Source organism: Verticillium alfalfae, genomic scaffold (genome assembly GCF_000150825.1).
Source record: "Verticillium alfalfae VaMs.102 supercont1.9 genomic scaffold, whole genome shotgun sequence".
Lineage (NCBI taxonomy): Eukaryota > Fungi > Ascomycota > Sordariomycetes > Glomerellales > Plectosphaerellaceae > Verticillium > Verticillium alfalfae.
In genome coordinates this window covers 9068-35087 of record NW_003315030.1, presented here as the reverse complement: position 1 = coordinate 35087, position 26020 = coordinate 9068, and the positions used below count along the sequence as shown (strand labels likewise).

Below are 26020 nucleotides of genomic sequence, written 5' to 3'. Positions count from 1 at the left end.
CTTTTAGATTATGCCTTCTCCATAAGTCCGGCCCAGAACAGATCGGGGATTCCGACGATCAACAACGAATAAGTTACGGTCATGCCAGCTCGTGATACGGGCAGTCGATCATCGATTAACTCCCTCACGGAAAGCAGCCCATTGAATTGAAATGCATGCGGAATATGTATTTCCCGGACTGCGATAGCTTTGGACGATCGTTGGTGTGGTCGTACGGAAACATCAGGCGTGAGAGAAGCTTTGTACACAAAATGTCAGGGACAACGCATGTGATACAAATTCAGGTAGACGCACCGGCTTGCCGCGCGACTTTGTGACAAGAACATCCATAGCTGCACAAAGGCTAGCTACCACAGAACAGTCCGTCGTTATATCTTGGACCAGGTCACTGTCGCCACTTGCGGCCATCAGTGCAGTGGTACCGTTGAATGGCTCATCGGTGTGGAAGAGAGAGCCGACGAGAGTGGCAGGTCGCTCCCAGCCTCCCAGAATATCGTTCTGCTGATGGGACATAGCATACTCGGTATGATCCCTACATGTCAAAGCGTTTGATCAGGACCTAAAACGTTAAATCATTGTTCTGGAGTACTGACGTGTATGGCGGATACCCTGCGGGAATTTCAAATACATCATCGCTTGGGTCGGACTGCCAAGGCGGAAAGAAACAGGCATGTAAGTAGGATGATTGCCGAAGAATGGTCTCCTCTTCTCCCGTGATCTTGCGGTACGTAGGCGGAGATGAAATGCCGCTGGGCTCTTTTGATTTGAGTTGCTCAGCCCACGTGATCATCTCTCGACATTTTCGCCGCAGGCGAAGACGGTCAGTCGCATTGGTTGCCTCGGCATAGGCTTTCATATAAAAATCTGCGGAAGCAATTGCGTGTTGCAGAGCCTGCTTAGTGTCGCGGTTGGCCTGCCGTGACAGTTGCTCCTCACTCTGTAGCCAGGTCAGCCTTTGAACGCCCGTCGCCTGCAAGAATGATATCCCAAATGATTGATCAAAGTTCAGCCTTACTGTTGCGAGATGCTCGGCATTGTTCATGACCTGATACCCTGTATACATGAGCTGGCGAAACAATAAACCAACTCATGAAAGGTACCGACCAACACACACGCCGGCAGGCACCAATTGTGTTTCAGCACAAGGATCAAGGCTGAATACCACTAGCTGAGGCGTCAGAAGCCTCTTGTCTAACAAGATATGGACTTAGAAGAGATCAAAGGGGTACATAAGAGCTCTGATCGAAGATGCGCTGGAGGTTTAACAGGTACTGAGAGCGGGCCCGATAGCATGATGAATCTGAATAGGCACCAACCCCTCTAAACGCCTCTCGATGCAGTCCCGTGCACAGTGGGGTGAACTTGACGTGACGAGTGGTGGAATGGTAATGCTTATACACCAACCAAGCACATTAGAGACATACTTTCAGTTGGTCGAAATGTCTCATTTGAGACATCGAATAAAGTGGACCACACGGTGCGTCGTCGTAGCCGAGGTCCCCCGCCCGAGCTACTATGGTGCCTTCTTGCCTTTGGCTCTGGCGGATGTGCAACCGGCATTTCACCCCCCTTATCAGCTACACAGCGAGTACCAGTGACGTGCGTGCGCTACGGGATCTGAGATCTATTAACCGAGCACGAGACGGCTCTTGAGGCCGAGGTCGACACCCGACACCCGACGTCGCCCTTTCCTGGAGTTAAAGCTGGTTTGCGCGCCTCTTGGATAACGGGTGTCTAGGTCGCAGACACTCTAGGTATACATTCTTTGATTTTTCATCGCATGCCATCTACATCACCCGACAGACATCGTTATCTATCCTCCGTTGCTTCAAACCGATCACAGGCGTGCAACGAACCGAGGTCGGCCAGCCAGTGCGAGCTACCTCAATTCGCGGGGATACCACCACGCCGTCCTAATTGGAACATATTGCGAACAGCTTCTCGGTACATTACTCACCACATAGCAGAACGACATGGCCGCGCAGTCGAAGCCCGTCAATCTTGCCCCATGGGGCCGCGCCGTCGCAGGCGCTTCAGGTGCTGTTCTGGCGAATGCTCTTGTCTACCCTCTCGACATGTAAGTTCTTGCACTACATCTATTAGGAGGGGCAGCTCTCTCTCTCCCTCTCTATCGCAGCTCTGCATGAATTGTGAAGTTGACTGGTTTGTGTCTCTGTAAGAGTCAAAACAAGACTACAAGTACAGGTTAAAGCACGGCCAACCAAGGAAACAGGAAATGTACCCGACGCCGCCGCCGGAGCCGCCGAGCCGCATTACAGTTCAACATGGGATGCCCTTTCAAAGATTGCTGCAGAAGATGGCATTCAAGGCCTGTACGCAGGCATGAGCGGGTCACTTCTTGGTGTGGGTTCCCCGAACTTTGCCTACTTCTACTGGTATTCCATCGTTCGAACATTCTATATCAAATCAGCCAAAACAACAGCTCCTCCTTCTACCATCACCGAACTTGCGCTGGGTGCGGTCGCTGGTGCTGTGGCCCAGCTTTGCACAATACCGGTTGCAGTGGTCACCACAAGACAGCAAACCCAACGCAAGGGCGAACGAAAGGGTTTCTGGGAGACAGGACGAGAAGTTGTCGAGGGCAGTGATGGCGTCTTCGGCCTGTGGAGGGGCCTCAAGGCTAGCTTGGTGTTGGTAGTGAACCCTGCCATCACCTATGGGGCTTATGAGAGGCTGAAAGAGGTCATATTCCCTGGGAAAAGCAGTCTTAAGCCGTGGGAAGCTTTCTGTAAGTGGCAAGCGTGAAGCGACGTGAACTATATCTGGCTAACGCCCGCAAGTGCTCGGAGCCATGTCTAAGTCGCTTGCAACATTGGCTACGCAACCTCTAATTGTTGCCAAGGTCGGGTTACAATCTCGTCCACCCCCGGAAAGACAGGGAAAGCCATTCAGCAGCTTCATTGAGGTGATGCAATTCATCCTGGAGCGAGAAGGGCCACTTGGTCTGTTCAAGGGCATTGCGCCTCAGATACTGAAGGGACTGCTCGTGCAGGGGATTCTCATGATGACCAAGGAACGGTAAGCGCCACTGACGAACCGTATTATTATGTGTGTATATGACTGACGATCTGAACCACAGCATGGAGTTGATGTTTGTCTTGTTTTTGCGTTATCTCAAGACAATGCGTGCAAAGCAACTCGAAAAGATCTCACAAAGCGGAGGGCTACTGCAACAGGTTTCGCAAGTCAAGCCTCTGGTTTCCCGATGAGCAAATGCCAGCATGCGCGAAGAATTGCGGATTGCGAGGATATTGGTTGTGAACACATACGTAGCTCTGTAAGATCTGTTCCATCAATTAAGCATTCCCCGGCGACTCGTCTGTGTGATGCACTTCACGTGCATGCGCCAAATTCCGTGTCCTCGTGGTCTTTTCGGTCTTGATTAGGTAGGCGTAATGAAATCAGATCCGCATTGACCTTAATTGAATGATGAATAGCCGCAACAGGGATCCGTACTAAAAGTGAGCCTGAGATGAAGGTGAGGCAACACACGTTGCGTGGGGTGCGATGGTGCGATGGTTAGGTACGTACGTAAATAGTGCCTTATGTCAGCTACTCCATTAATCCGAGCTGCGGCTTGATTCTCCGATGTAGGCGAGTGTGTATTAGGTAAGCGAATAATCTTAGGGCACGGAAATCTCTCCCCACAACCACCAGCAGAAGGCCATTCGATCTGTAATCGACCCTCGCAATTGACGCCCTTATCCTTCACCCGACACCATCTAAGCAGGAGTACAGTCGCAGCAATGGCCAGTATGTCAAGTCTGAACGAATCGTATCTTGTCTGTACCCTATTCTAACAACAACGTTAGAGTCCAAGAACTCCTCGCAGCACAACCAGTCGCGCAAGGGGACCGTAACGGGGAGGTTGGGGAACTATTTTCGACAATTTTGCAATGCGCAAACGGAGGTACTGACACCTTTCGTACCTACGAGGATCAAGGAAGGCCCAAGACAGCAGGGTACCCTTCGCTCAAGGGGAACTGACCCCTAAGGTTCGGTCGCACCCACCGCCATGCTTCTTTCACGGGCACCGCTAGGGCTCTTGGGTACGAGGCTCCCATCGGGACAGGAAATCCCATCCGTCCAACCAAAAAAAAACAGATCAATGCTAACATTTCCCCGACAGAAGGAGAAGAGGGAGGCTGACAAGGCCTGAAGCTCCCTGGATCGCGACGATGGAAATGGGGTTCTCTCTCACGAAATGATGGCGTACCGGCGGTTGGGGTCAAAATTATGAGACCACCAAGGCAGCGGCATGTGAAGCCCTGTCACCACAAGAATCCAAGACCGAGCCTTAACAGAGCACGGCCGTTTTCAGTCATCAAAGGACCGATTGTGTGAACTCGATCGACTGTGAATATCCCAGCTAAGTCTGGAGGCAGCCGATGCTCACGATTATGCGCGCCCTCCAGACAATCAATCTAGAACCTTGCATCCTCAATCATCAGTCATGAACTCCATCCGGTACTAAATGAATTGCAACGCTGGACAGGGCGTCATGTGGTCCAGCTACAGCACTGTTAGTGAACGAGCGGCATATGTTGGACGCAGTTTAAGCAGGTAACGCTTTGGTTACAAGGCATGTGTTCTTTTAGACCGCGGAGCTTCACGAGTTGGCTTCGGCGGCCTTGCCAGGGGGAAGGTTCAGCTTGTGATTGAATTGTGTATTATTGAACCTTGTCTCTCTGCATGCTGTGTAAACCCTCTTCGGAGCAAAGAGACAAAGCGGGCTCTGCTTCGCACGTAGGAGGTGGGTATGTCGGTATCCTGTTCGCCCCGGACTACCGTTGTGTCATCAAGCTGTCGGGCTTGCCAGGTATTCCCTACTATATTGCTGACGATGAGGGTTCGCGTCCAGGTCAGATGACCGGTTCAGTGGAGTCCACTTTGGTTCGTCTTTGAAGAGCCTCATTGCTTTTATGTACTGTACACACATGTTGAGCATGGAGCGACCAGGCATGAGGTGAGAGGGAGAGAGGGTCAAGTTTGGTCTGTGTGAGGCTGGGCTGTACTGCGGGCACGCGCGTGAACTTACATTCGTTTCATCTGTTGTGAACCGATGGTATATACCAGGCGGTAGGATAATCAAGTCATCCTGACGGAGGAGTTAGTTTGACCCAAGCATGCAACTTGCCAAGTAAGTAATCTGGTACCTTCTCCACGCGGATGCGCACCCATTCATCGTCACGACTGCGGACATCAAAGAATCCTTGCCCATCACGGACATACCTTATCTCCTCGTCCTCGTGAAGATGTTCGTTGAAAAAACTCTTCACTTTATCCTCATACACATCACCCATCTGCTCTGGAGAAACAATGATCTCGTCGCGGTTCTTGTAGCCTTTCTTTGCGGCTAGCTGGTTAACCCCTTCAATGTCTGATATATTGTGATAGTAGACGCCGAGTTGCTCTAGCCCCTCCTCGTCGACTGCGTTCCCAGAATCATGGGGAAGCCGCTGGTCGCCCTGATCGCGAAGTTGTTGTCAGTCGACCAATCTCACGAAAGACGTTGCTTGAAAGTCGGCTTACAGGCAGGTTATCAAACCAATAGGCTTTCATCGTTACAGGTTAGCGTCGACCCAAGATACGGTAGTAAATATGGGTGATAGGAATGCTGGGAGAAGGGCGTGAATGCTGATCAATTGTCACGATTGATGGTGGACGTTAGTTGTGTGAGCGCAACTTTTGTGGTGGGGTCGGCGCTTTATCTAAGTATGAAATGACGCAATCAGAGGTCAAGCTGGCTGTGGTGCTTTGTGCCTCCTTCAGGTATTAGCATCCACAGTTCGGATTGCTCCACATGTGCTCTTCAACGGCAGTTGGAGGCTATTGGGGTACGATACGACCGCAGCCGCCTCCGTAGGATATCGACTTTCTCACAACACTATCGCCATCGCTCTTCAACATGGGCTTTCCGGCTTTCTATTGTCAGGAGATTCTTAGGATTGCCAGAAAGTTGTCCATATCACGATAACATGAACGTCAGCAAGGCTACCTAGCGATTTTTTTTCAGGTAGTTCAACTAGCTCTTCACAAACCATTCATGCTGAAATCTGCATTGTAGTGGTATTGTTATCTACCAGGTCACCGGGCTGTAATCGGTCTCTCGGTCATAAGCTCCACTGCCGTCGCATGGAGCAGGGTGAAAGTATGCATTTTGCATCACCTCGCACAATTTTATTTTTCCCACTGGAGCTATCTTATGGCCCGTCAGACCTCTGTTCAGCCACTCGTTGGGGAAGTGAAACCGGTTCCTTTGATCAGGACACCATGATCGAAAGAACTTTTAGCACCGCGATCCTCTTATTCTTCCAGCGTTCACGCCTGTCTATCCATTCGCCCAGCCTGTCGTATTGACGCCGACGAGACGCTCATAGAACCTCTGCGGCAAGTTCAGGGGCACCCATGGCCAATATGTCGTTGTTTGTGCCGTCCACAGCTTCGTTGGCTGGTCTCCTCTCAAAGATTCGTCGCCACCAGCTAGGTGGGTCAAAAGGGCGTGAGCCATTGTGCAGGGGTGGGTAGACGTCAGTGAAGAAGTACCATATGTGCCCAATGACCACGCCCATAATCTCATCCTTTGGAACAGACCCATGGAGAACTAAGCTGAAAGCCATCAGTACCCACGGGAGATATGGCGCGGTGAATACTAGGAGCCCTAGAAAGCTCAACCTTGTGTCGGGATTACGTCGAGACCAGATGTAAACGAGTGTCGAAGACAGCGGATGTCCAAGGAATGGCATTGACACCAGGGGCGAGAGAAGAATAAGACTTGTCATGGCGTACATGAGCAACCAGGAGAAATGCGCGGGAGAGCGACCTGATGACTCTTCCAAGAGCCGGGCATAGCGCTGGAGAAAGTAGACGTGAAATAGAAGATCCAAGGAAAATGGCCCGAAGTATAGAAATGTCGTCAATAGTCGCCAGTACTGATTGCACGAACAGATGAATTAGCTTGATGACCAGTATCGATTGCTCAGGAAAATGACCCCACCTGCGATTTGACAAATACTGCGCGAAAACTGTAAAATAGTTGGAAAGGTGTTGCCATCTGACACTGCACGAGAGCACTGGTCAACAGTGTGGCAGTAGTCCACCACCTAGTGCATATCGGCATTTCCCAGAACCATGTTTCAAGTGGAAGTCTTCCACCATCTCCCATCATTTGGTCCATCTCTTATAATTTGTTCCGGCACTGCTGCAGCCCTGCGAGAATCAGCGGTCATTGCCCAGGCTGGCTTGCGATGATTGCACGATAGCTTCCCGCAGAGACGTGACAGTATATGGACGAAGGAACAATCGTATGGATCGCAGAAGGTTGAAATGCTGGAATGCACCCCAGAAACCAAGGTCTTCGTCGGTTGTGGCGCAATGAGACTGGGCATAGATCGGTGTAATGGTGAGGTGGCCGCTTCAGCATCCGGGAGGGCGCACCTGCAATGCTGCTTGGTGTTCCTGATAAAGCCAGGATCATGACGGAAGGTGACAGATAACACATTGGGCCCCGCCACAATTTGGCGCCATCAGGTCGCGCCTCGGGAGATGGGTAAGGATACTTGACTTGCACGTACTTGCATATCACTTGAACCGCATGGTTCAGGACATGCATGCAATTATGGGACATTACTGCCCCGGAACCCTTAGTTAGGGGACGCGCTCAGATTATATGTCCATGCGCGGCAACACGCGCCGCGTTGTTCTACTTCATGTTCCTCATCGAAAATCCGCGTGGCTGGTACCCAGCCCACACATATGGCCCAGCGCGCTAATTGTACTTCGAGGGCCTCAGGAATTCTTTAGACGAGTTGATAACATCCACAGATCCTCTACCCCCCATTCAGACTGTTATTTGCTGTCACCACTTGAAGCGAAGAGTACCATCCGAAGCTGCAATCATTACTTTACCACGAACGGCGTGCCAGACAGATCCGTCTCAGATACGCGCTCCGAACAGGCTTGCCTCTGGCTGGAACGGACCTGTGTCGCGTCGCGTCTTGTCGCGCCTCGGCATCGCAACGATACAATCCTCACCACCACCACCCCCCCCCCCATCCCAGAAAGAAAAAGAAGAAAAGCATCTCGCCTGGCCGGAACGAAATCTGTAGCAATTAACTGCGTACGACATCACTATCTTTTTCTCTTTCACGCTTCGACCTCCCCGAAAACTCGCCTGCATTCCCGGCGAGACATCAGCACTTTTCTAGAACCATGCCACCACGCTCAGGTACCAGCAGGAAGTCCGACGCCAGTACGCGAAAGTCTCGGACCCAGCGATGTGCACGTCAGTGGGACCGATTTCATGAGGTGGTTCGCCTCCAGCTAATCTACTGGATTCAGCTGGCGACCTTGTTCCGCAACGTGCGAAACGAGAATTCGTCTGTAGGTAGCGCTCCCGCGAAATTCGGAAGTATCAAAGTAGCACCGATTTGTTATTGCGAAAGCCTTCCATTTGCCCGACTGGTGGGTACATTCTGGCACATGGGGACATGATACACTTATGCTGATCGCATTGACAGGTCAGAGAGATCGCGATGTCGTGTCGACCACGTGATGAGGAGATGCGCTGGCAGTCGCAAGCAATTTTGGCACTCCAGGAGGCTGCGGAGGCTTTCATGGTGCATCTCTTTGAAGACACCAATCTCTGTGCAATACATGCCAAACGAGTAACCATCATGCAAAAGGACATACAGTTGGCACGAAGGATACGAGGAGCATGAGCTTGCTTGGGGTGAGGTGATATGACGGATCCTGGGTTGTGGGCTGAGGAGAGGAATCTGATGAGAAGGGAACGCTATGTTCTCATTTACATATACCCTGGGTTTGTTCCGTGGGAGGCGACATTGCAAGTGCCAGCGAGAGAACGACTGGCCTGGGAACGTTCAGTTCGGTCATTGTCCTTGAGTGTCCCCCTTCCTACTAGGCGTTCCGGAGAGTAAGGTCAGGTCTGTAGCTAGGGCAAGGTATTACTACCTAATTTCATTTACAAGGTCGATGTTCGTTTTCCTAGTGCAACGATGAAATCAACTGACACAGGTGAAGCTAGCGGAGAACAGGTATGTAAGTGGTGACTGCTCATGTTGCGACAGGGTGATCTAGCGCGGTTTCATTTTTTGGGGTGCCGTACCCGTAACTTGACTAGCGCTTGGCCAACCGTACTACGTCACCATAGGTCTCATTCCACAGTCAACGAGTACATGATAAAAGGTGCTGGCACTACCTCCACACTGGCACCCATTTTGTAGTATCAACCAAATCTGCCTCTCAAACCGTCACACAGACCGGCTTCTTTAATCATGCACCGCTTTCCCGTCACGCCCTTCAGGTGGCGCCTACCACTACAAGCTGGCACAGGCTTGGGCTTAGCCTATACTCTGCAATGTCGACGTGCATTCAGGCTCGATTCACAGAACAAGCTTGCGACTAGTTCGAGCAATAAGCGGACACCGCTTTCACATTCGACTCGGGGAACACTGAATGCCGACTTCGTGAGGGATTGTTCCCGGGGTAGCATGGCAGGTATGAGCTGAAGTGGCATCGAACAGAGCGTGGCAGGAATTGGCATGGAAGGCGATCTAACTTGGGCAGGTTTCGGCGCCGGTCTGGTCTTAGGATTCTTTTCCCAGGCTATAGTCTTCATATCTGGCCTAGCCATGCTCACATTGCACGTAAGTTTATCGTGGGAGAGGAAGAGAATCCCGATGTCATGCACTCGATTAAAACAAAGCACTGTAGGTCGTACACCGATGGGGGGTTGATATCCCCGAGCTGCTCGGGCTGAGGCAGCGGCTGAGCCGGGCCATACTAAATCAACCGTTCAACAATGCAGTATTCCGGTTGTCATTCGCTGCTACATTTACACTAGCGGCGTTTGCGCGGTTCTGATGGGAATGCTCCACGGTGCTTTAGTAAGCTATACACAGTTTGCCAATTTCAAATGGGCTGTGTTTCTCTAGTCAGCCATGCAAGGGTTAAGGCGTCGTCTTTGAAAGCATCCTTTGTCTTGTTGAAAATGTCCGTGTTATGGGCATTAAGCCACTCTTTCTCTGCCGTGGTCAAAATGCTGATGTCGATAAGGTTCTTGCAGTAAGGAGCCATCGTGACGTGTTCGAATCCGAGGTAAGGCTTGTCACCGAAGGAGTGCTGGGTCTGGACCTCCCTGACGATAGCGAGGTTCTCGATACGGATGCCGAATGCACCGTCTTCGTAGAAACCTGGTTCGATGGAGACAACGTTTCCAGAAGCGAGTGATACCTCTGCGAACTGAACCCTGGTACCGATTCCAATTGGACCCTCGTGCACATTCAGGTACGACCCAACACCGTGCCCAGTTCCGTGCCTGTAGTCTAGACCTTCCCGCTGAGAAAAGAGTACTTGTCAGCACAATTTTCTTCATGTCGAGGTTGAAGCTTACCCATAAGTGCTGCCGCGCCAGGCAGTCCAGTGCAAACCCTGTCGTCCCCTTTGGGAATATTGCGCTATCCAGTGCAATGTTACCCTTCAGTACAAGCGTATAAGCCAGCTTCTCGGCTGCTGTAGGACAGCCGAAGTGAACAGTACGAGTCACATCGGTTGTCCCATCGAGATACTGAGCCCCCGAGTCGCAGAGGTAGATTGCTTCAGGGTCGATGGCTGGGCATGAGCCACGCTCGGGTTTGTAGTGAATTACAGCAGCGCTTTTGTAAAGAGTCAGTATAAACCACAATGAATACCTAAAACGGGGCGCAGAACGCAGGTTGGGAAACGTACTTGGCGCCTGTGGATGAGATGGTGTCAAATGACAATCCGACATAGTTCTCTTGCTTCTGCCGGAGCTCTTCGAGTTTGTCTGCCGCCTCCACCTCATCCAGCACGATTCTCTTGGCCACCAACTGGTCTTCGAGCCAGGCGAAGTATTCAATGAGCGCAATGCCATCTCTGATGTGGCAAGCCCTCATGCCTGCCAATTCAGCTTCGTTTTTCACGGCCTTTGCATCTCCGATGAAACTGCGCACCTCCTCAACGAGGTCATCGCCGCCAAGTGCCCGCTTTAAAGCCCAGGACGCCTTGCTCGAGAGAAGAGTTCGCTTTTCTCTACCCTGCACACCTTTCGAGGACGTCAAGGCTTTGACATCATCGAAAATACAAGAATAGGGCTTGGTTACAATACCATTCTTTCTCAGGTATTCAAGGCTGTCGGGATGGAGTTTGGTGTCGTCAACAAATAGTGTGGCAGTGTCGAGAGTAATGACAGCGTAAGAGAAGAAGACGGGATTGTAGGGAATGTCGCTGCCGCGCAGGTTCAAGAGCCAGGCAACCTCGTCCAGCATAGACACTACCATGCCGAGTGAATCCTTCTTCACAAGTTCTTGACGCAAGTCTCTCAGCTTTGTCTCAACGTTCTTCCCCGAGAACGCCGTGTCTAGGATCACCACAGGATTCCTCGGGCGGTCAGGGCGATCCTTTCCCCAGACTACGTCAACAAGGTTGCGTTCTAGGGCAACCAGCTCACTGCCACCAAACTTATGGATCTTTGCTGCCAGCTTCTTGGCTGCGGCTGCGGCAATGAGTTCTGGATCCACAGCAACTATTTTCCCGCCGGCGGATTGTTCTGCGGACCAATCTTGCCATGTAGGGACATCCTGGAGACCCTGCTTGAGCAACAGCCAGTTGTGGTCAAGCTGCTTCGAGGCTTGGTTGAAATATCTGCCATCAGTAGCAAGAGCGGCCTTGTCAAGTGTAATCACTGCACAGCCGGCAGAGCCGCTAAAGCCGCTGATGAACTCCCGTCGCGCATCACAAGCCGCTATGTACTCCGAAGAATGGCTATCTTCCGAGGGAACCACTAAGATATTCACGTTATACCATGCGCCAAGGACGAGGGATCGGACCGGCCAAGACTTACCATACACGTCGATTGAATGAGCTCTCATAAGCTCCCTCAGTTTCGAGAGACGACCAGACGTATCGACTTTCTCCATGATCGGCACTGAGGTCAGGGATCGAGAATGGCGTTTGAGGGTTTCGTGAGTAAATATTGGAATTGGAAAGGAGGAACACTGTGAAGTGGCGAGAGCAGTCCCAGAAACCAAGATGAGTGAGCCACGAGATGCCCGGCGCAGCGAATAGCTCTGCAAAGTCTTCCCTAACATGCGATAGTGATAGATGAATTGCCCCCTGTCAAGAGGGAATCCAGACTCAGTGATACTGGGTTGTTCGCAGATACTGAGATGATCTTGTCTTGTGAGGGGGTACAGACTGCGCACCGCTAATTACCTAAGGCACCTACCTAGGTAGGTTAGGTAGATTGCCCGTGGGTTCGGATCATTCCAGGCAACAAACGCCTTCATGCATACACGCGTTCAGAGATATACCCACAAAGTCAATGAACCCTTTGGCATCCACTATGGGACAAATCTCGACCCACTGACCTGCTTCAGCTGCCGCCTCCCAGACAGACAGTAAGGTGCCCAATGTATCCAAACCTCTTCGCTCGACGTTGTACTGTATTCCCCCGACACACGGACGGAAGCAGAAATCTGAGGAGGCAAGACAAGATAGACTAAGCCCCAAGATCTACGTCCTCCCATCGAACCCCCGCCGTGAGCAGGAGGGCACTCATGCACATACAAAGCTAGCCTGATCCCCGCCGCTGAAATCACGTTTGCTTTGCTAGACAGCCAGTGTGCACCGACTATCGTCTCGAATTTGCAGCCAGACCCTTACTTTACATTATTTGATCACGGTAGTGAGCGATAGGCCCGACCTTAAGCTTGCATTTTTGCTCTCGGCTCATCCGTCACCTACCGAATGGCGGAAGGGAAGAGTGGCCGTACCCTACTACTCCGTGCTTCGGAGATCATTGGCTTAATCACTGACGTTTGCGATCATCGCCATGGGAGAGTCATTATCACCATCCCTACAGGATGTCGAGGCAGTGAGTACGCGAGGCAGCTACTTTTGCACACATGCGATCCAGGTCGACGATCTAATACAACATCTAGCTTGTTTTCGCTCTGTATGAGCCGTCCGGTTCCCACAACGTAGGTCATATACAAGAACAACTTCATCGGCTGCAGAAATCATCAGCAGGCTGGCGAATCGCACGCGATCTTCTTGGACATGCAGACGACAAGATCAAGTTCTTCGGGGCCTTGACCATCATGGTCAAACTCAACACTGAGAGGTGCGTGTCCTCGACGACGGTCTGCGAGCAACAATGATTCCGAAAAACCGCACTAACGCTCTCATAGTGCAAGTCTCTCCGATGTTGATGCATTAGAGCTCCTTCAAAATATGATACGGTGGCTGCATGCGTCACTGACAGATGGGTCAGGGACAATGGTTGTGAGGAAGCTAACATCCGCCCTGGTGGCGTTCTTCATACACTTTCCCAACCTTTGGCCCGACTGCATACGATCATTGTGTGTTTCAATGTCTTCATCGTCACCTTGGCCGGTAGAAATCACTGCTGTACCTCCCGAGATATCGACGATCCTCTGGGACGTCGACTCACGAAAGCTGCAAACCGTTCTCTGGTTCGCTGGGTCGTTGGTTGAAGAAGCAGGTAAAATTGACGCCAACGCTAGCAAACAGTGAGTTCCAAAAACGCACGCAAAGTGCGAATCAAACTGACCCACTGGTTGTCATACGTAGCTTGGGCATATACGAAGCCATTGCCAGCAATATTTCCGATGTTGTTGCACTCATGAGCCACTGTTTTTCAGCTGGGTTCTCACAAACCAGCGAGGACCGCAGTCTCCAAGGAGACTGCATTAAGACCTTACAGGTATGCCGAATGGAAACATCTTTCTTAGCTACGTCTGTGATTTATGGTATCAGCAATTCGCGGTACCGCAACTTGCTCTGTTTTATGCAATCGCGTCACGATGCTGACTTCGATGTCATCATAGTCTTGGATTCTCTTTTCTCAGCGGCTAGCTGCGCGAGGTGACGAGACGATTCCGTTGCTTCGTTCTTTGATCCCCCCCGTCCTGTCAGCCCTATCGATTGCCGATCTATTCGAAGCCGCCGCTGAGCTTCTCTCCGATACCCTATTGAACTACTCTGGATTCCTTCTTGAGGCCCACTACGAGGCCCTCTTCTCGCTTCTCCTAGAAGACTCAGCGCGAGGTCGCTACCAGCGACTCGTTGATGGAGACTTCGACTTTGAGTCTGTCCAGTTTGGGCAGTTGATGCTAGCCTTGGGCGACTCCAAGGTCCAACTGCTTATTGAGAACACAGGCGACCGTAGCCAAGACTTTCTCACGAGGCTTCGTGGGCTGCTCCACGCGCAGGGCTATCCAATCAGCGACGATAGGATATTTGTTCCTGCACTGGAGTTTTGGTCTACCTTTGTAGAGACTCTTGTCGATTGCATGTGCTCCGATGATCATCAGGCTCAGCCCTGGGTGTCTGCGGCATCGTCACATGTTGTGGAGCTTGTCTCAGGCATCTGGCGCAAGGTGATCTTCCCGCCTGCACAGGACTTTGCGGAGTGGGACTCATCCGACCGCATAGCTTTTGTTGATGCGAGGAAAGATGTCGCAGATCTCTTACAGTCATCGTTTACTATCATAGGGTCTCGTCTTGTGTCTTCTTTTGCGGACTTGGTGCTTTCAAGCCTGGCATCTGGACATTGGTTGGAACTGGAAGCGGCAGCTTACTGCCTCGGGGCACTCGCAGACTGCGTGGCTGGTGACATATGTGATGAATCGTTACATACGGTTTTTTCATCGCCACTTTTCCACACACTCCAGCAAACAGATAGCAGGCTGCCACCCCGCACGCGTCAGACCTGCATATTGCTTCTTGAACGATACGCAGAATTCTTCGAGCGTGAGACCGCGAGCCTACCAGCTGCCCTGACGCTCCTGTTCTCTGTCTTGCCAGACGCTGCGCTTGCCGGGCCTGCTGCCAAGTCCATCCAACGCCTCTGCTCTTCGTCGCAGCAAAGTCTGGCCAGTGAATCAGGTGCTTTCCTGGATCAGTACAGCATGTTATCGACACGCCAGCAGATTGACTGTGCCGCAAGCGAAAGGGTTCTCGGCGCCGTTGCTTCTGTTGTCTATGCCATACCAGATGATCAAGAACGACTCCGCTACCTCGATACCCTGTTGAGCTTCGTACGGCAAGATGTCAGCGACAGTTTGCGGGCCACATCGTCGCCTGGATTCGAGCACTCTCACCGGTGCCTTGTGGAACACGACGTTTCGAATGTCGCGGAGCACCTAGCGCTCAAATCCTTGAGGTGCCTCGTCAGTATCGGGAAGGGCTTCAAAGCACCTGTAGAGGCCCCTATTGATATTGAAACAGATAGACTGCAAGTCCATGCTTATGCTGGCCATCGGGAATTATTACTGGAGATTCAGTCTGGTATCATTACTATGATCCAGCGACTGCAGCAATCGTTTCCTGACAATGCCGAAGTTGTCGAGACTATCTGTACCATTTTCAGGACAGGCTTTTCGGAATCGGAGGCTGGACCGTTCGTGTTCCCACCAGATGTCGTAGCTAATTACCTGCTTCAACAAGGTCCACCGACACCTCGACTGGGCCTTTTCGTGAGCGCGGCTTGCTCGTTCATTAGTTCACTTGGCAAGTCGCCCGATGGCGGACTCGATCTTATTCGCTCCAATCTGTTTTCTTGGGTTACGAGACTCTTACAACAGCTTCCAGGTGAGCTTCCAGCTGCATCGCACCAATTTCCGAACCTCATCAGTACCATCTTGCTGACCAGTCACAGAACCTGACAGCGATACCGAACTAGCTCAGAGTGCGATTGAATTCGTGACAAGACTAACTACAAAGTGCCCTGCAGTCTTCCTTGATCCCGGGCTCTCGGGCTCGGCGGAGTTCTTCTACCTCTTTGCACTCCGAGTCCTTGATGGCAGGGAGCCTTTGCCCAAGGCTGCCGCTGCTGACTTTTGGGTACGTAACGATGGCGATTATCGAGACTTGATGAAGCTTCAATACTAAGACACAAGTCAGGCGTCTTTTTTTTCACTAAGAAACGAAAATGACTTCGTACAGAGAGCTGCTGAAACAGCGACTGGACAACTCGGCCCTCTCCTAGCTCGGTCGCTCATCAAGAATATTGGCGGAGGGGGTGCCAGAAGTGAGCTCGATAAATTGAGCGAGCCCCTCAAGAAAATGATAAGCCAGCACTCTAAATCGCGCTCATGGCTTGGGGATGCCTTGCGAGATGAGCACTGTGTAGGCTACCAAGTGACACAGCAGGATCGAGAGGCGTTTCTGAAGAAAGTAATCAGGTACGTGCTGGTCACTGTGATATACCACGCCTTGCATTGCAAGCTAACAACGATTTTGACCAGCCTCCGAGGCTCAAGGGCGACAAACCAAGTAGTGCGTGAGTTCTGGCTTGCTGCCAGGGGTTCCAAGTTCGCCTACGCGTCGTAAAGTCAGATCAAACAGAACGGAGGTCCGGTCATCGTCTGATCACATCCATTTTGGTACAGGGTCGAAGAGTCACTGAATTGTGATCAGTCCCGCGACGACGGATCCGAATCCATTGCTATTTGTCGTTGTGCATTCTTACAGTGTTGATACAGCTATCTCGGTGATGGTATTTGCAAGTTGATGTAGCAGTTGAGTGTGATGTGTACCGTGCACTCAGCATGACCTTCAGAGACCAGTGGCGTCTCTTACAATAGCCATTGTCTCTGCCGCATTTTCCCTAGCTTTCCGCGCACCTTCCGCCTCCACAAAGTCGAGGTATTTACCTTCATCGGCCGAAAGGAGGTCAATGTATCGCTCTCTGATGCCCTTGAGACCCAGCACCACGCTCTCTGAGACCTTTTCCTTTAGTTTTTTAAGGTTATACCCTGAAAGGCTGTCGGCCAGTTGCGCGGGTTCTCTACCGCTTTCATCAAAGATGGACAGTATCTCCAAGAGATTTGATACTCCAGGTCTGTTGACTGGGTCGTAAGAGACCGAGTTATCGCAGTCTGTTAAGGCCGACATGAGTTTCTGGTTGATCTCATCAGGACTGTCCGTGATCAAGATCCGAGACCTTGCGTCAGTCGACGATTTGGACATCTTCTTGTGAGGTTGCTGAAGGGACATGACGCGACGTGCCCTTGCTGTGACTCGGTTAGTTTGAAGATACTTTTACAAACTCGTCGGCTTGCGGCATCTTACAAGTCAACGTTTGGGGGACAATGAGGTGTTGTCCGTAGGCATTGTTGAAAACATTGGCACACTCGCGGGCAAACTCAAGATGCTGCCGCTGGTCGTCTCCTACAGGGACATGGGTGGCTCTGTGTACCAGCACGTCGGCTGCCTGTAGGACAGGATAGGAAAAGAGGCCCAGTTTTAGAGCCGCCTTAACTCCGTCATCTTGAAGCGAGGTGTCCGCTGTGAGCGACAGCTTACTCTATTCCGCTCTTTGTCAGACGAGATCTGCAGATAGAGCAAATCGGAACGTACCTTCCACTGCGTCATCCGCGAGAGTGAGCCCATTGACGCTGTGCAGCTCAAGATCCACATGAGCTCGGAGTGTGCGGCAACCTATGATATGAAAAGTCAGCCATGAAAGGCCTCTCATGTGCGTGACTGGGCATTCGACTTACGGACGATTGATTGAAAAGAACAGATCGCTGTGGGTCAAGCCCCGCGGCTATCAAGGCGGCCATCGTCTCGCGTTTACTACGCCGAAGCTGATGTGCCTGTTGGGGTACTGTGATGGCGTGAAGGTCGACAACACTGAAAAACCGTTTGCATGCTTCCGAAGGCTCGTTCTGTAACTTAATCCACTGGCGAATGGCGCCAGCAAAATTACCGAGGTGCGGTGTGCCTGTGGGTTGAATTCCGGAGAAAATGACACGAGCTGGACGCTGGACGCCTGTAGTATACACTGCCCGATGACAGACCGTAGACGATGGTCGTAAGCGTAATCGCGTCGGCGTGGCCCACAAGAAGCGGCCCATGACGCTGGTGGTTGGATGTCAGCAAGGAATGTCTACAGCTGTGCCAGCGATTCCAAAGTCAACTTTGACTGCGTGGGCCAATGTGTTAGCCTGAAGGGAAAAGCTAGCTACAATACAAACACACCAAACTTCTATCACGACACAATATTCTAAGGTACCTATGTAACTCACCTGACGAGTACCACAAGTCAAACTCTTTATTGGGATGAGGCTCTTTTATTAGAATGCCTTTTCGGGAGAAACTCCACGCTTACATAATGAATTTAATATTGATAATACGATCATCCGAGTGAATTTTATAGATCAAACGAATTTGTATGTAAAACCTAGAAATATTGGCTGCCCCGTGATCAGACAAGCTTCTCTTGGTCTTTGTCCAGCTCCGAACCCCAGAAACTAAGTTGGTTGACCTCCCTCAGGTCGCAATCTATCGAGTATGATGTTTTCGTTGCGGACTAAGCCTCTCGGTTCCTCACAATATGCCCGGACACCCTGGCGTCGCCGCATTGGCTGCATGAGCGACTCGATGGGTCTGGCAGGAGACGTTGACGTCGCTTGGCAGCTTCGTATTCCCTCTATTCTAACACAATTTGATGTACATGCAGGATATCAGAGAGGTGCAAGCCCGTTGCCGTCCCTCTGCGATATAGTCACTGCTTAATCCTGCCTTGTAGCTGTGAATTTCCGACTAGCGAGTATCTCCTCCACCTTTTTCATTGTTCCCATTGTCTTATGCTGCGCAAGATGTTCCCATTTCGAACCAATGCTCTGCGACACACCATCAGTGACTTCGGCCATTGACTTTCCATGACCTAGAATCATGCTTAGCCTTTGAGCAGAGGATAGCTTGTGGTGGCGAAGGCACTTACCCGTTGGGCTAAACTCCCAAACATTGGCCTTCATGCCAATTCCGTAGTAAGCATGCTTCTGCAGAAAGGCCAGCCAGAGCTGTACGGATTCCGGGTTTCCATCCCGGATCTGGATCAAGCGCCGAAGCGTTATCCTCTCAAAATTCTCCTGCGACTTCTTGAAGATGAAACTACTCCTCGGGACAGTCCAACGTTCCGTTATACGAGGCAGCGGAACGGGGCCGAAGGCAGGCAAATCAAGGTAGTACGCCGCTCGCAAGGCGAAGTCGCAAAAAAACTCGAGGTTACGAATGCTGTAAGATCGTAGTTGCAGGTCGCATGATGGGATACCGAAATGGGCTTCGCGGCGTAGAGGCTTCAAGTACAAGGCTTGAACGCTCCTCGGAAATCGTACGTTTCCATCTGATTTTCTGGTATCAGTCGTTTCCAAGGACGATTGATATACAACGGGTGTGGTTTCGCGCGGTGTCTGCAAGCTCATTTGTCGAATATGGGGAGTGTTGCGAGTGGCGATCTGTGACCCAAAGAAAGATGGCAGTATCAGCCCCAAACACAATATCAAAGCCATGCTAGAGTGACTGCGAACTTACAAAACGACGGGAGAGGCCTGTCACCGACCGTAGCAAGTTTGAGTGGCTCATGGTCGCGCGGAGTCTGCGTGTCACGGCGAAACAACAAGGTCCAAAATTCGACTTCGCCAGCGTAATGAATGGTCGGTTCTCTTGCAGATGGTCCCGTCGAATGATTAGCTAATCATGGATACTGCTGGGGTTTTGCGACTCCCGGACATCTGCCTATATGAAGTTGCTGCCAATATGAATCTAGGCCCTAGTAGTTGTGGTCCAGGGCCAACACTTTAGGATAGTGGTTTTGTAACGGCATCCAAATGTGTTATTTGACCAGGAGGTTCAAGCGCGTCCTCCAAGCTACAAAGGTCCTCCATGTGTGTGAGCTTCTCACATGGGTTGCCTCGCCCAGCACACACCATGATCGCATGGTGGCTCGCAGGGGCCCAGAGAAGGAATGGCCTACATGCATAATCAACATCATACAGAAAGAACTTGAATGAAACTTTGATTCATGAAGCAATTGGGTATCTTAGTTGCGCCGGCGTCTTTGTGAGACGAATCTTTTATAGGAAGCCTTTTTCCCACTAGCCTTGCGGCCCTGTATATCATTAAACTTGGCCTTGAACTTCCCGGAAGCTTTTTCGGCAGCCAGTAACTCATCAACCAGGGTCATCTTCCTCTCTTTCCTGTTCAACCGAGAACTGTAAAAATCAGTTGGACCCTCTACTATGCGCCCGACATGCGCGTAGCGTGGCATCTTGGCTTTCAGCGATTCCTTCTTATAATGCCGTGAGGGGTCCAATGCTGTTCCGCGCATCTGCAGAAGTTGCACGTCTCTCTTGAATTCCTTATCATTCGGATCAGTCTTCGGGAGGCCGAACCACCCTTGGCCAGCGTCGTCCAACTTATTCTGTGAGCGGTTGTTAGTCCGAATCCAAAGAGTATGTGCGAGTTTGCGGATATAAAAAGACTATTGGTATCAGAGTAACTATGAAAAATGTAAAGATCATAAGGGCGTGGCAGAGTAATCCAAGACGGACAAACTGCCACATCAATGGTGTAAAGCATGGGTAGCTTGTCATCACACAAAAATAAATCGCGAAGCAGAAGATAAGGTTGGTAACATACCTTGGGGTTTGTCTGGTGGGCATCTCGGACCGCTAACCTCTGTTGAGGAGGCCGTGCGATGCCACCTTTTGCGCCCACAACGAGAGACGGGCTGTCAAGCTTCAGAGTGGGCTGTCCAACATCGGTCGTGATATCGTGATACGGCGTCGCTGCCAAGCGATCCTCAGCTTCAGTCAATAGCCGATGAATGCGCTCGTCCGAGAGCTCTGCCATAGCGTATAACAGCAAGCGTTTGGCTTACAGCAAGATGGAAACGGAAATTAAGCCACGACGAGATCGAAGCTTGGTGGAAGGAGAGAATGAAAAGTGTGTCAGATGCAAAAATGAAAAAGATTCGACGAAGATCTTGGACATGGGCAAGTGGGACCACATAACGCGGTTCTAATGCAAAATAACGCTAGCTTTATATGGCACACGCAACATGGATAAGTCAGCCGGTATGGGCCATACAGTGCGTGTAAACCACTGGTGCCTCATGGCGTGCTGTGTTGTCCCTGGGTCCTAGGTAGTTGCGCACTGTAAATTGCATTGGTGTTAGAGGGGAGTTGGGCATCCACTCCCAGCCACCACCATCATCCTGTCCAACGTCGTCTGTAGCTTCATCTCCAAAACAGATCCAAGCGAAGTGCGTTCTGTTCGACAAGTTAAACGGAACCAAGGAACCCTGAATTGCAAGGATAGGCCATCATACTGCCGCAACCGCTCGTCGGAAAAGGTATTGTTAACACGACTACCCCGCTTCTGGCATGCTGGCTACACTAAGCCTAACCTCAATCTCGCGACTGACGCGCTCTAGTGACGACTGGAAAATATCCACCTCCAGCCGCATCCATCATTTCTGAGGCCTCGATATCTCGCTTTCCCCAAAAACATTGAGAACAGAGAAATCTATCGAATTACCTGCTTGCTACGCGCCAACGTTGTTGTACTCGTAATCCGAAAGTACAAGATGGACCCACAGAACCAACAAGGTCGCCCGCAGCAACCTGTTTACGACACCAGTCATGGCGGTCACTACGGTAAAGCCCCCTCTGACGCTGCCGCAACGTCCTGCCTATCCTCCTTCTTCCACAGATCGCTGACCTACTGGTACTTTTCAGGAGCCAGCGCTACGGTACGCCCACCTTCATTACCCTGTAGAGTGTTATTCTCACAATCATTTAGCTCTCAGCTCAAGGATTTGCACCTGCCGAGCTGTACACGGGTCCTTGGGCCAATGTAGGTGAAGAGTCTCCAATGCTGCCGATGAACGAGCTAACACAGTACTCCGTCGTCTAGGTTCATCAAGGTCTGACAGGCCAATATAAGGATATATTGACTACATACTGGCAACAAACGATCAATCACCTTGAAAGTGACACTCATGACTACAAGCTCCATCAGCTACCCTTGGCCCGGATCAAGAAGGTGATGAAGGCTGATCCCGATGTGAAGATGATCTCAGCGGAGGCTCCAATTCTGTTCGCCAAGGGCTGCGACATTTTCATCACCGAGCTGACCATGCGAGCATGGATTCATGCGGAAGAAAACAAGCGTCGGACGTTGCAGAGGTCTGATATTGCGTCTGCTCTTGCCAAGTCGGATATGTTTGACTTTCTCATCGATATCGTTCCAAGGGAGGAGGCTTCTGCGCAGGCCAAACGAACCGCAGGTCAAAATGCGGCTGCACAACAGGGCGTGCATCAAGCACCACCGGCTCAGCTCCCTGGCCAGCATGTACCCCAGGCTCCAAACCATGCCTCGTCTTCGCACCAAATGGCCCCTTCGGACTATGGCCTCGGAGCTCATGCGATCGCTCCCGAGCAAGATTTTAGGCAGCCACCGAACATGTACCCCGGTTCGGTTCAGGCCAACCCATCAGCCCCCTACGGCCAGGCTCAACCACCCATGTACGGTGAGATTGAGGGCATGTACGGCTATGGAACTATGCAAGCCCAACAGGTAAGTCAATCGGAGGCTACCCTGCCGCTGATTCGATTCAACTCGCAACAAGTGACTAATTAGAGTCATAGGCACCCATGTCATCGGAGGAGTTCGAATGAGCCAGGTCGGCCACAAACATGATACGTATGTTGAATAGCGTGGGGCCGGCTTATATTGCAGGCCTCGCCATCACAAGGTTTATGAAATGACTGTCGAAAGCAAGGTTTGTCGTACGTGGCGTCCGGCGTTGAGACTTTCAGCGCCTGGGCAGTCCTCTGCCTTCAGCCGTGAAGGGCTCGGTTTCTTTTCTTTCCTCCTTCGTTGTATTTCGGAGTGTCCCAATGTTAACCCCTCTGCTGGACTTATTTCATCATGCCAAAACGAGAGGAGAAGTTGGACAGGGGAGCGGTGCGCGTTAGTGGCGCTGCCTGTGTTGTGAGTCTATACTTTGGTCAGCTTGATGTGCCATCGTAATTTGCCTGGCGTCCAAATCAACATACTTCTCTAAAAGCATAGGACCGTTCAGGGCGTCCACTCTTCCGAATTTCTTGTTGCGGATAGAGATATCGAAGAACTCGTCGTGGTTGTCCGATTGCAGCAGGTTGACAGTCTGCTGAAGCTCATCTAAATTTTCACGAAGCATAGCTCCATTTTCAAGGCTGTCCACAAACTCTGTGAGATAATGCACGTCGATGGCTAATGCCGAGACGGCATGGGTGTTGATGTGTTTGACCTCCGAAGAGAGCGGGAGAGCCTTGTGGCAAAGGGTTAGTTGAGAAATTACCAATAGCACTATTGTTATGGTCTTGTGTGCTTACCAAAATTTTGTTCGCGGCGTGACTCAGTGCATCAAAATAGATGAGTTCCTTGATCTCCCGTGGGAGGCCAAGGAGAGTTGAGTTCATTATGTTGGAAAGGTAGCGTATTAATGTTTGCATGTAATTGCTTGGGTCTGTTGGCGCCGTGGAGGTCATCCTGTTCGCGAAGTTTCGTCAGATTCAGACCAGCAAATCGACAGAAGATTGAAGAGAGATTTGCGAACCAGTCGTATTCGGCCGTATCGACCAAATCGTCGATCTTGGAGTTAACGAGTTCAAATATGCGCTTCTCCGCCGTCTTCTTGTTGTTCCGAAACTGCTCGGTCGCACCCAGCGTCACAGGACCTCCCGCAGAGGTTGATGACCGCGCTCGTATCAGGAGCTGTTCCAATTCTTGGCAAGCAGCCTCAAAATGTTCCAGGTTGATAAGAATTTGGACGATCTGGCCAAGATACTGAGAGCTCAGACGCTCTACCAAGGATTTGCAGACCTTATCGGTCAATAACTCGTCTAGAGACTGCAAATGATGTCAGCAAATCACTAATTTCAAGTGGAGAGGCCAACGTGCTTTTCTGAGGGTCTCGTCAATAATGTTGGAGTGCTGGAAGTGGTCATCCGAGAAGAAGTAGAATTGGTTCAAAAAGTTTCTAATGTCAATGCAGCACAGCGGATACATCTGGGAGAAGGGAAGCACACAGGGGAAACTGGTGTAACAGATCAGTCAGTACAACTAACGATGCCCGTGACTCCCGGCTTAGTTTGCAGATGCTCACCTGAGGTCTTCCGGTGACTTGTCCTGCGAAAACCAGCTAACATTAACGACTTTCTCGTACTCTTCAAGGCTGTTGATAGCCATGGGCATGTAGTCGTCGGTAGAGACAATCTTCCTCCATTAGCAGAGCTCCCACTTCTGTACAAGAAATGAAGAATGTGTACCTCCTGAAAGTCCTCACTGAAGCGACGCTTTAGAAGCTCCGCATACTTGTCGAACAGGGTCAACAGAAATGCATCCAGTGCTGTCACGGAGTAGCCCCAGCCCTACATGCAAGCGTATGTGAGCAGAGCAGAAATAGAGACGTGCGGTCAGCAGAGACAATCCTACCTCCATGGTCTGGATGAAGAGAGCCATGACACCTTTAATTTTCAAAAGAACTTCGGCGTTGCTGACTTCGTCTAGTGCTGTCGATGTCAACCCAATCGCAGTATGGCACATAGAATCCCAAAGCTCGTCGACCTGGAGGGGGCGTTAGCATCCGCGCAAGCAGGCGCCTTGTGGTTTGTCTTACATCAGCGATTGATCGCAAATTAGGTGTTCTTCGCATGGTCGCCTTCTCGACTATGGCAAACCCCGCAACTCCTTCGAGTAAGCTGCTTAGTGAGTTCTCGTCTTCGGCTGTCAGTCCTACAGTACCTGGCAGCAACAAGTCCTTTTGCTGCCGCCGTGTGGCAGAATATTCAGCGCGGAATCTATCCCTCTGTCCAAGTGCGTCGTGAATATGCAGGCATTCGAAAAGAGGGGTGAAGTCAACTTGAAGCTCCTCGTTATCCAACTCGTCAAACTCCTCACTTTCGTCATACGCCAGCTCAATGGATGAGTTGAGTTTGAATCGATTCAAATAAGAGTCGCTTTCGATTCTCTCTCGCTGCCTGGCCCGTCGAAGTTCCGTATGATAGAAGGCCACTTCGCCGAGAAATTGAGACGTCTCACGAATACGGAATAGCCAGGTGTTGAGGTCCGTCATGACGGCTTCAGATATCGACTTCTGCGACTGTGGGATGGATTTTTGAATGACATCAGCCAACTTGTGCTGCGTGGCGTATTTATTTTGTATGATTGGCACAAGGTGCTCGTTCTGCAAGTCCTCTAGGGATTTCAGGGCTGCATAGTATTTCTTCTTGCGAATCAGCTCGTGTGCATTATTCACGGCATAAAGTATCCTCAAAGAGTCCTGTAACGCGTTGGAGGCATCGGCGATGTTTTGTCGGACAGCTCTCGTATTGACAAGTCCCCGTTTTTGGTCTGCCAACTTCTCTGTGCTTGACTGGATGGACTCGTTGAGCTCAAGAATTTCTGCAGTCAAAGTCACAGTCCCTTCGCGAATCTGCTGCAGCTGAGTGACTGAGCCAAGAAACTCCTCGTGCTTGGTGAGACCGATTCTTTCAATATCTGCTTCTCTGCCTTCGGAGTATTGTGAGAGTGTTTGCAATAGTGCAGGGGTGCGGCCTGAGCTGGATGCGTCCTTCAACACAGGAATGAGTTGATCCAAGAAGTCGGCATTGGAAGAGAGGACGATGATCTGAGACGAACGAGAATGGTGAGCTATGGTCTGCGTTGAAAGCTCCGACGGAGATGATCTGCATGACCGGCTTAGTTGGCTCACCTCTTGAACTGCGATGCCGTAGTCATCGTAGTTCTGGACACGCCGAGGCATGTTGGAGTGCACCAATGTCGCGATGCCGTTCGGTTTGGTACAGCTACCTGCACATCTCAGCAATAACTTCGAGTTGGCACAGTCGAGGCGTTCAATGGTTGAACTCGTGCTTGAATTGCATGGACGATGGGGGTGCGACTTCTGAATCAAGATGCCTCAGTATGGTACCTGCGAAGGTAATCAACTAGCATGCGCATGCGGCGACAGTACACGAAGCGCCCACCCCACCTATCCTGGTTACCACCCGCATGATGCTTACTGGAGTCGCGAAGTGTTCGGTGCACTACCTCCATCGGTCAACCTTGGATGGCACGGAGGCAGTTGCCTTTTGCT

General features: G+C 51.1%; 12 protein-coding genes across 12 annotated transcripts; 4 read left to right on the top strand and 8 right to left on the bottom strand.

The window, feature by feature from the left end:
- Positions 1 to 46: 46 nt before the first annotated feature.
- Positions 47 to 1063, bottom strand: VDBG_06962 (PALB; the record flags this gene model as incomplete). Its single annotated transcript, XM_003002345.1, has 4 exons — positions 47 to 238; positions 295 to 532; positions 594 to 937; positions 1016 to 1063. 4 exons carry the CDS (start codon positions 1061 to 1063, stop codon positions 125 to 127), a joined length of 744 nt encoding a protein of 247 aa, XP_003002391.1.
- A 910-nt stretch (positions 1064 to 1973) lies between these two features.
- Positions 1974 to 3324, top strand: VDBG_06961 (peroxisomal adenine nucleotide transporter 1; the record flags this gene model as incomplete). Its single annotated transcript, XM_003002344.1, has 4 exons — positions 1974 to 2077; positions 2193 to 2749; positions 2802 to 3039; positions 3101 to 3324. 4 exons carry the CDS (start codon positions 1974 to 1976, stop codon positions 3228 to 3230), a joined length of 1029 nt encoding a protein of 342 aa, XP_003002390.1.
- Positions 3325 to 4677: 1353 nt separating this feature from the next.
- On the bottom strand, positions 4678 to 5702 carry VDBG_06960 (1,2-dihydroxy-3-keto-5-methylthiopentene dioxygenase; the record flags this gene model as incomplete). Its single annotated transcript, XM_003002343.1, has 4 exons — positions 4678 to 4948; positions 5060 to 5119; positions 5178 to 5489; positions 5554 to 5702. 4 exons carry the CDS (start codon positions 5581 to 5583, stop codon positions 4820 to 4822), a joined length of 531 nt encoding a protein of 176 aa, XP_003002389.1.
- A 309-nt stretch (positions 5703 to 6011) lies between these two features.
- On the bottom strand, positions 6012 to 7469 carry VDBG_06959 (derlin-2; the record flags this gene model as incomplete). Its single annotated transcript, XM_003002342.1, has 2 exons — positions 6012 to 6953; positions 7019 to 7469. 2 exons carry the CDS (start codon positions 7196 to 7198, stop codon positions 6396 to 6398), a joined length of 738 nt encoding a protein of 245 aa, XP_003002388.1.
- A 1801-nt stretch (positions 7470 to 9270) lies between these two features.
- VDBG_06958 (hypothetical protein) lies at positions 9271 to 9980 on the top strand (the record flags this gene model as incomplete). Its single annotated transcript, XM_003002341.1, has 2 exons — positions 9271 to 9540; positions 9610 to 9980. The coding sequence occupies 2 exons, from the start codon at positions 9318 to 9320 to the stop codon at positions 9777 to 9779; spliced, it is 393 nt and encodes a 130-aa protein (XP_003002387.1).
- On the bottom strand, positions 9570 to 11981 carry VDBG_06957 (xaa-Pro aminopeptidase; the record flags this gene model as incomplete). Its single annotated transcript, XM_003002340.1, has 4 exons — positions 9570 to 10380; positions 10436 to 10697; positions 10771 to 11845; positions 11906 to 11981. The coding sequence occupies 4 exons, from the start codon at positions 11979 to 11981 to the stop codon at positions 9955 to 9957; spliced, it is 1839 nt and encodes a 612-aa protein (XP_003002386.1).
- Positions 11982 to 13341: 1360 nt separating this feature from the next.
- Positions 13342 to 16419, top strand: VDBG_06956 (conserved hypothetical protein; the record flags this gene model as incomplete). The annotated part of the gene is made up of 7 exons (XM_003002339.1): positions 13342 to 13595; positions 13657 to 13789; positions 13914 to 15678; positions 15746 to 15775; positions 15821 to 15930; positions 16033 to 16271; positions 16335 to 16419. The coding sequence occupies 7 exons, from the start codon at positions 13342 to 13344 to the stop codon at positions 16417 to 16419; spliced, it is 2616 nt and encodes an 871-aa protein (XP_003002385.1).
- A 225-nt stretch (positions 16420 to 16644) lies between these two features.
- On the bottom strand, positions 16645 to 18059 carry VDBG_06955 (tryptophan--tRNA ligase; the record flags this gene model as incomplete). The annotated part of the gene is made up of 4 exons (XM_003002338.1): positions 16645 to 17102; positions 17161 to 17395; positions 17449 to 17529; positions 17592 to 18059. 4 exons carry the CDS (start codon positions 17946 to 17948, stop codon positions 16645 to 16647), a joined length of 1131 nt encoding a protein of 376 aa, XP_003002384.1.
- Positions 18060 to 18489: 430 nt separating this feature from the next.
- On the bottom strand, positions 18490 to 19458 carry VDBG_06954 (mitochondrial 37S ribosomal protein RSM10; the record flags this gene model as incomplete). The annotated part of the gene is made up of 3 exons (XM_003002337.1): positions 18490 to 18716; positions 18818 to 19331; positions 19408 to 19458. 3 exons carry the CDS (start codon positions 19456 to 19458, stop codon positions 18679 to 18681), a joined length of 603 nt encoding a protein of 200 aa, XP_003002383.1.
- A 422-nt stretch (positions 19459 to 19880) lies between these two features.
- Positions 19881 to 20727, bottom strand: VDBG_06953 (rRNA-processing protein FCF2; the record flags this gene model as incomplete). Its single annotated transcript, XM_003002336.1, has 2 exons — positions 19881 to 20296; positions 20431 to 20727. The coding sequence occupies 2 exons, from the start codon at positions 20725 to 20727 to the stop codon at positions 19916 to 19918; spliced, it is 678 nt and encodes a 225-aa protein (XP_003002382.1).
- A 366-nt stretch (positions 20728 to 21093) lies between these two features.
- VDBG_06952 (nuclear transcription factor Y subunit C-4) lies at positions 21094 to 22942 on the top strand (the record flags this gene model as incomplete). Its single annotated transcript, XM_003002335.1, has 6 exons — positions 21094 to 21229; positions 21311 to 21533; positions 21615 to 21628; positions 21679 to 21732; positions 21793 to 22455; positions 22527 to 22942. 5 exons carry the CDS (start codon positions 21464 to 21466, stop codon positions 22554 to 22556), a joined length of 831 nt encoding a protein of 276 aa, XP_003002381.1.
- VDBG_06951 (rsec15) lies at positions 22800 to 25853 on the bottom strand (the record flags this gene model as incomplete). Its single annotated transcript, XM_003002334.1, has 8 exons — positions 22800 to 22878; positions 22938 to 23191; positions 23256 to 23412; positions 23480 to 23772; positions 23991 to 24293; positions 24358 to 24489; positions 24542 to 25552; positions 25637 to 25853. 8 exons carry the CDS (start codon positions 25685 to 25687, stop codon positions 22800 to 22802), a joined length of 2280 nt encoding a protein of 759 aa, XP_003002380.1.
- Positions 25854 to 26020: the final 167 nt, after the last annotated feature.